This window comes from Arachis ipaensis, chromosome B01, assembly GCF_000816755.2.
Source record: "Arachis ipaensis cultivar K30076 chromosome B01, Araip1.1, whole genome shotgun sequence".
In the NCBI taxonomy this organism is placed as follows: domain Eukaryota; kingdom Viridiplantae; phylum Streptophyta; class Magnoliopsida; order Fabales; family Fabaceae; genus Arachis; species Arachis ipaensis.
In genome coordinates this window covers 109,435,129-109,443,348 of record NC_029785.2, presented here as the reverse complement: position 1 = coordinate 109,443,348, position 8,220 = coordinate 109,435,129, and the positions used below count along the sequence as shown (strand labels likewise).

The window sequence follows — 8,220 nt, the reverse complement described above, 5'->3', positions numbered from 1 at the left end:
CTCAATTTCAACCTTTCCCCTTTTATCACGTGGCTTGGTGTTGTCTTCAAGAACTTCTATTTCTTGCTCAATGGGAGGTGATTCAATTTTGGATATGAATTCATTGATGAATGAATCCATCTCTTGATCAACCTCTTCATATTCTTCAATTTCGATATACACCATGCCAACTTTTTCCCTTTGGTAGCTCTTTTCCTATTCACTCTCTTCTTCATTGTTCACCAAGGGTATGAGAGGTTGTGCACATTCTTCTGTAATTTCAACTCCATATCCAATGGGAGAGGATTCCATTGTAGATAGGAATTCATCCATGATTGAATCCATCTCTTGATAAACCTCTTCCAAGTCTCCAACGACGGTATGCCTTGGAGGTTGCGCACCCTCCCCGACATCAATATCAAGCTTCTTGGAAGAGTTCTCCATGATGCTACATTCCCATGGACTTTCAATATCTCCTAAATCTTCAACCACTTCTTCATTTTCTTCAAAAACCATAGGCTTCTCCAATTGTTCCAACAGAAAATAACATCCCTCATTTCCCACCAGAGTTTCCAATCTCTCCTTCATGCTATGATCTTCAATTGATTCTTCACATGTGGTTACGGAAGCACCTTGAGTATTCAAGCATTGGTAGGCTAAAGTATGCACTATCTTGTTCAAGTTAGTCACAAACTCTAGGGTGTTCCTTTGCATATCCACTTGTCCTTGAAGTAGCAAGGTGAGAGAGTCATCTATTGGGGCTTGGGGTTGATAAGAGGGTTCATCATTTTGGAGAGAGGGTTCATAGTAGAAAGGTAGTTCTTCTTGGTACGGGTATAGAAATGGTATATATTAAGGTGGTTCTTGGAAGTAATCTTGATAGGGTTGTGGTGGTTCCAAAGGTTCTTGCTCATAATGGTCATAAGAATATGGTATGGGTGATTGGTCATACAATGGATGTGGATTACAAGAAGGTGCTTGGTAAAAATAGGCTTGTGAGCATGGTTGATAGTCATATTGAGGATAAGGTTCATAAGCATATGGTGGTGCTACTTGATTATCACAAAAAGAGTCACCATAGCCATCAAATTGACATGCACTAGTATACAAAATTATACCTATAAGTATCTGGAGGTTGTTGCCAATAGGAGTGATCAATTCCTTGAGGCTCCTCCCATCTTGAAGTGTCCCATCGTTGGTACGTGTTGTCATTAAAGTCCACATTTCCTACAACACAATTAGAACCAAACTCATAGCCAAAGTGAGAATTCATGATAGCAAAGACAAAAAGAAAAGGCACAAAAACAAGAAGCTAAAATCTAGCTACTAAATCCAACACGAAAACTATTCACAATATTCACATATGTACAATAACCAATAACACAACACCATTGTAACTCCCCGGCAATGGCGCCATTTTGATGATCGGAATTATTGATGGTTTAGAATTTCACTAATGAAATCTCATTGTAAAGTATAGTTTCTAAATCAACCAATAATCCTTTCATAAAAAAAATTGTTTGTCACTAAAACAAACCCCTAAATTTATAAACCGAAGTATCGGAACCTCGGGTCGTTCTCCCTAGGAATTGCAATAAAGTGTCCTTGTTATTGGTTATAAGGTATGTTTTGGGGTTTTTGGGATAAGAGACATGGAATATAAATGGCAAAGAAAATAAACTAACAACTAACAAAGCTCTTGGCTAGATATGAGAACTAGAAGTCCTATCCTAGTTATCCTCCTCAATTGTGATCACAAATTGTCCATTACTACCACTTAGTTATCCTCTAATCATGGAGGAAAGTCAAGTGGATAAATCAACTTGATTCCACAAGTCCTAGCCAACTCCCAAGGAAAAGACTAGCTTTAGTGGTATCCAAATCAATTAGCAACTTTTAATTGTCAATCAACAAAGGAATTAGATAACTCAAGCGTCACTAATTACTCCATCTAGGCCAAGAGGAACAAAATCTACACTAAAATCCAACCAAGCATTTCATCAAACACTTGGAAAGCACTGAAGAAAAGCATAGTAAATGGATAACAACAATAAAATCTAACAACAATTATTGTAAGAAATCAATAACAACAATCAAAAGGAACACAATTATTATGAATTACCTCTAATTGAATTGAAAGAGAAGAGAAGGAACAAAAGTAGATCTACAACAAAGCATGGAAACAAAAAAGAAGAGCTTACAACAAAAGAATAGAGGAAGATGAATGTAACAACAAGAATGGAGAATCAAAAGTAGAAGAAGGCATGAATTAAAACCTAGATCTAAGAACAAAACCTAATCCTAATTCTAATCCTAGAGAGAAGTGAGAGCTTCTCTCTCTAAAACTAACTCTAAACTAATCCTAATGTGTGTGTATGAGTAAAAATGAGTGACTCTCCCCCCCTTTCCCCCTTCAATCCTTGGTCTTTATATGCATTTTGGCGCCAAAGTTGGTTGTAAATTGGGCCCCACAGCTCTCAGAAATCGCTGGGCACGTTTTCTGTTTAAAAATCATGTGCGGCCATCAGCGCGTATGCGTATAGTACGCGTGCGCGCCCCTTGAGGTTTTCGCAATCCACGCGTGCGCGTACAATGCGCGTGTGCGTGGATGCATATTTCCAATTCTTTGGCTTTTCCATGATTTCTCCACTTTGTATGCTTTCCTCTTCACTTCTTTGATCCATTCCTGGCCTTTTCCACCTGAAATCACTTAACAAACAAATCAAGGCATCTAATGGAATCAAGGGTGAATTAAATTTAGCTAATTAAGGGCTAGAAAGCATGTTTTTACACTTAAGCATGAATTGGGAGACAATCATAAAACCATGCTATTTCATTGAATAAATATGGATAAAAGGTGATATAATCCCCTAAATGAAGTACAAGATAAACCCTACAAAGGGGGTTTATCACCTTCCTGTAGCTTCGCCCACTTCATGAAGTAATTTTCTGCGAATTGACTCTTCTTAACCAGTTTAGTGAAATTCGTTAACCTTTGCGGATACACGTAGTTAAAGATGTCTCTCCTAAGTTCTTTCTCATACAGAGCACACTTCCACTCCTCATAGTCGGCTGGATTTTCTTGACAAACTCTTGTGAGACGGAACAAGTTGCCGAATTCGCGGGTATAGTCAGCAACAGACATATTCTTTTGCTTTAGCTGCATTAACTCCAATTCCTTTGCAGTGCAAAGTGGATGTAAGAAATATTTCCCGTAAAATTCCGTCTTGAATCTATTCCAAGGGATATCTGTTAACTCCATCTGCAAGGTATGATATAACTCCTGCCACCATTTCTGAGCATCTCCCTCCAACATGCGGATTACTATTTCCATTGGCTCTACTTTAGGAACGTGCTGAGTGTACAAAAACTTCTCCACATCTCGAAACCACCGATCAGCCTCCAACGCATTGACATTTCTATTAAACTGAGGTGGACTACTCTTGAGAAAATCAGTAAGGGCCATAGACCTGTAGTATTGACCTACATTTCTTGTTCCAGCACCCGAGTTTCCATCTCGAGGTTCTTGCATCGGTTCGGTCCTAAGATTTTCCCTATAAACACTTTGCTCGGATCCTCGAGACGACATTTGGTTCCTATTCACACCAAACAATTGATATTAAGGTGATCAATCTCAATATCTCAAGTTTAATGCTTTAAAGTCCCAATGCATGCTCACGAACATGTATGCTACACATACTAGTCGGATATCCTAGGTAGCACATAGTCACACACACAATATGCACAGAAGCATAGTCAGTCAATCTCCCAGGCTCTACAAGAATGAACTACTCTGATACCATAATGTAACACCCTACCACACAGAGTATTACACCTAGGATGTATAACAGAGGTGGCAAGGTGATGTGACTTCTAAAATTAAATGTATACATATAATAGCAGAAAGAATATAATAACCTAGGAGCCTTAAAAAATGGGTAAAACAAAATCACGAAATGAAAAGTGCAACGCTCCGGAATCGGAATAAGTCGCGTTTGAAGAAAACTATAACTATCAAATATAAGATAATAAAAGTAGGAATAGAGAGCCAAGGATACAAAATAATAACCTCCTAACTTAGCCTACGAAGTCAAGACTGGCCGGAGAATATACTCACATATATTTATACATATCCAAAACCCAAATGTACATAAATAAAATCATACCTCTCCATAAACCTCTAAGTGGATCAAAAGAATAAGTTGTGCGGAGAGAAAGCTAAGTACATATCTATATATATATATATATATATATATACATCAATGTACAACAAAATAACCCAGTAACCACTTCACTTCACCAGTCTAGACGCCTAACGAGACGACTCTTGACCTGCATCTGAAAAATAACAACATAGTATGGAATGAGAACCGGAGGTTCTCAGTATGGTAAAGGTGCCACACACAAAATATATAAGGTCTTGGGAATGCCAGAGGCAATCCTAGAATGCCGACACTCAGATTATAGAGCTTAGAGTATTAAACAGAAGCCATAAAAGGTGGTTTTCTAAGAGTATCTAAGTCTAACTTAATAAATCTAAGTCCCATACTGCCATTCCTCCATACCTCCATCTCCGTAAGCATTTCACAGAAAAATAAACAAATAAGGGCAAGCACAAGAAGGTCACAAATACTACAGGTAACAAATATCCATTTAGCATGGCAAGTACACTTAGGCACACCCAGTTAATGCACAACAAGTAATTCAAGTAGAATGTATATGATGCATGCCTGTCCTATGGCTCATGAGGCTCATCTGTCGATTATCCAGCCAACCCGACAACTCCGAAAACCTTAGACTGTCCCTCGACGTGCATCCCCAAGAGTTTATGCATAGCTTTTCTTTTCAAATAATCAATATTGCTCAATGGGGGTTAATATTCCCGGGAATTTATAAGTGCCCGGTCACCCTTACGTCGTAGGGTCAACAGAGTATCGAGCTTTCAACCTGGTATACGTGGTGGCAAGCCACGGTACTTTATCCAGGGAATCTCGTATCTCAAATCATTTAATCATTCAAGCCAAGTTTCATACATGATCATTCATTTGATTATCAAGCCAAGCATCATACGTGATCATCCGTAATATTTCATAATGAATTCATCACTTTTCAGCTTTACTTCACCTCCAAGTCATCCCCATTTCCTAACTTTATCTGATTATTAGGTGCAATACAACTATTCATGTCTAAAAGAATGAAAATAGAGGTTTAGAGGTTTGAACTACAGTTTAAAAACGTTGAAAACCATATTTGCTTAAATAGGGGCCACGAGTACGCGTGGACATGCTTACAACCCCTTACGCGTGCGGATGGTATCAGTCGTGTACGCATCGCCAAAATCCCATGCCACGCGTACGCATGGACGTACGTTCTTCAAAAAAAAGAATCAACCAGAAAGCTGCATATCATGGAGTATTCAGCTGCAGAATTGACAGGTTTAACACCAAAACTTCCAATGGTCATATCTCAATCATTTTAAATTTTGTTTCTTTCGTTCTTCAAACGATACAAATTTCACGAATCCACTTTTCATTTAAAACAAATTAAAATCAATTTGGGATCCCGGAAGCTAAGTTATAACCTGTCGAAGTTTGGCCCAAAACCAAAGTTTTGCAGATTCCTCAAAACCTTATTTTCATTCAATATTCCAAAACATTTCCAACCTATCATTATCAACTCAAAATGCCAACAACAATACTCAGTAAACTCTATATCATTTCATCAACCATCATTCAATAATATTACACAATTTCATATTTCAACAAATCCATCAAGCATTCCTTCAATATGCCTATAATCATATGATCAATAATTCAACCATGTATCCTTCTATCATCCATATAGTAATAATCTCCACCACATAAGCAAATCACCAAACCAAACCAAACATATCCATCAATCAAATTACTAAACATTAAACATACACCTGCATTCCAGCTTATCTTATGGTCATCTAGCCTAAGTTTTCACAGAACATTATATATTAAGTGCATGATACCTAAACCATACCTTGGCCGATTTCCTCGTAGTGATCAAGGTAACTTATTTATAATAAACACAGCCCTTCCAAAATTCAGTAAACACTAGGCTCAGCTTCCTCCAAGTTCCAATATTCACAATTCCAAGCTCCAATTATTTATTCACAACCTAATACACATTTATAACACATATATACCCAATTTAATACTCAAATCTCAAATTCAGTGAAATTAAAAGGGAATTATGATTTTCTCACCTTACCCAAGCTTCACATAAGCAAGAGTGACGTTTTCCTCAAGCTAATTGGATCCTAAAACATCAAAAAGTAAAGAAATTCAATACATGTACTATACTTTCAAGAATTGGGGGAAAGGAGTGGTTAGGAGTATTTAATGACTTACTTATAAAATTGTTCTGATAGAAATGTAGAACTCGACGCGGTGAACGCATGACCGCAAACGGTGTGGCAATCGGAGCTCGGATCGGAAAGTTACGGCATTCGAGAGTTGACGCAGGGGTTTCGTGCCTTTCTTTTCTCCTCTCTGGTGCATTGCATTTGCTGCATCCTTGAAGAAGAACATGAGCTTTAGCTCATTTAAATGCTGGCCGGTTGGGCCCACGTGCCCGGTTTGGGCCCGGTTCAACTGGTTCGGCCCGTTCGGTCCAATCTTGGACCGATTTCTTCGAAATTAGTGTCAAATTTCTCGTTTTGATGCATTGTATCTTAATTTAATATAATATTCATATTTCTAATCTTCTTTATTAAAAATTAATTTATTGACTAATTATCTACTAATTTAACGGGGTTTACACTAAGGACTTCCCAGTTCTTACCCCTTCATTTTTCACCTTTAGATGGCGATGGAAGTGATCTTCTACGAGCATGATTATACGTATATCTACGAGGACCCGGTGTATCGGAGTTTCTATGTAGTGGTGGCCAAGCCTCGTGTACGCATGTATGTATTACGTAATCACCCTTTCCGGCACCCAATAATCACCTCCCCACTTCGATCCTGATGCACCATATGAGTTTCCGCTATCGTGGCTTCACTTGGACCCAACTCACCCTCTTTTTCTGGATGGACCTATACACCTTCATCCAGCACAGCCAGAAGATTAGGTAGTCCCTCAGCCTATCCCAGCCGAGGAGTATGTTTCGAAACCTCAGCCTAATGAGGATCTTCCTTCTGAGCCGATTGCATCAGTTTCGTCTGGGGTGTAGTCATGAGATCAGTTAGGTCCTTCAATGGAGAGACTAGAGCAGATGCCAGCAGATGGACCTGTGTTCGCTAGTTGACCTGTACACGTGGACTGATGAGAAGATTTTTGACGGTATAGAATTCACAATAAATTCTCGTTCCAAGTATAGTTTCTAAACCAAACAATAATCCTTTCATACAAAAGATTGTTTGTCACAAGTAACAAACCCTAAAAGTTATAAACCGAAGTATTGAACCTCTGGTCGTTCTCCCTTGGAATTGCAATAAAGTGTCTTGTTATTGGTTATGAGTTATATTTGGGGTTTTTGAGATTTTAAACAAGAAATGTAAATGGCAATGAAAGTAAACTAATAACTATGAAAGCTCTTGGTAAGGTTGTGAGAATTAGAAGTCCTATCCTAGTTATCCTCCTCAATTGTGATCATGAATTGTCTATTGCTACCGCCTAGTTAACCTCTATAGTAGAGGAACGTCAAGTGGATGAATCAACTTGATTTCACAAGTCCTAGTCAACTCCCAAGGGAAAGACTAGCGTTAGTGATATCCAAATCAATTAGCAACTTCCAATTATCGATCAACAAAGGAATTAGATAGCTCAAGCGTTACTAATTACTCTACCTACGCCAAGAGGGATAAAATCTATACTAAAGTCTAACTAAGCATTTCATCAAATACTTGGGAGGCACAAAAGAAAAGCATAGTAAATTGATAACAAGAATAGAATCTAGCAATAATTGAATGTAGGAAATTAACAACAACAATCAAAGAAAACAAGATCTACATAAATTACCTCAAATTGCATTAAGAGAAAATAGAATGAACAAGAGTAGATCTACAAACAAAGTAGAAGAAAGTAATAACAACAATAGAAGAATGATGAATGTAACAACATAAAATTGAGAGGTAGAAGAAGAAGAAAGCATGAATTGAAACCTAGATCTAAATTATTGAACTAAACCTAATCCTAATTTTAATCCTAGAGAGAAGTGAGAGCTTCTCTCTCTAAAACTAAAAATAAAACTAGCCTAATGTGTGTTAT

General features: G+C 37.8%; 1 protein-coding gene and 1 long non-coding RNA gene across 2 annotated transcripts; both read right to left on the bottom strand.

Annotated features, from left to right (window-relative positions):
* Window positions 2,873–3,568, bottom strand: LOC110266398. The gene has a single exon (XM_021110971.1). The coding sequence runs from the start codon at window positions 3,566–3,568 to the stop codon at window positions 2,873–2,875; it is 696 nt and encodes a 231-aa protein (XP_020966630.1).
* LOC110271686 lies at window positions 5,995–6,667 on the bottom strand. The gene is made up of 3 exons (XR_002362259.1): window positions 6,360–6,667; window positions 6,215–6,268; window positions 5,995–6,126 (listed from the first exon to the last, which is right to left on the bottom strand). It is a non-coding gene; the product is annotated as an uncharacterized LOC110271686 (long non-coding RNA).

What these genes read in the sequence shown, in the direction of transcription:
- LOC110266398 (XM_021110971.1), bottom strand. Translation starts at nt 3,568, where the DNA reads ATGTCGTCTCGAGGATCCGAGCAAAGTGTTTATAGGGAAAATCTTAGG.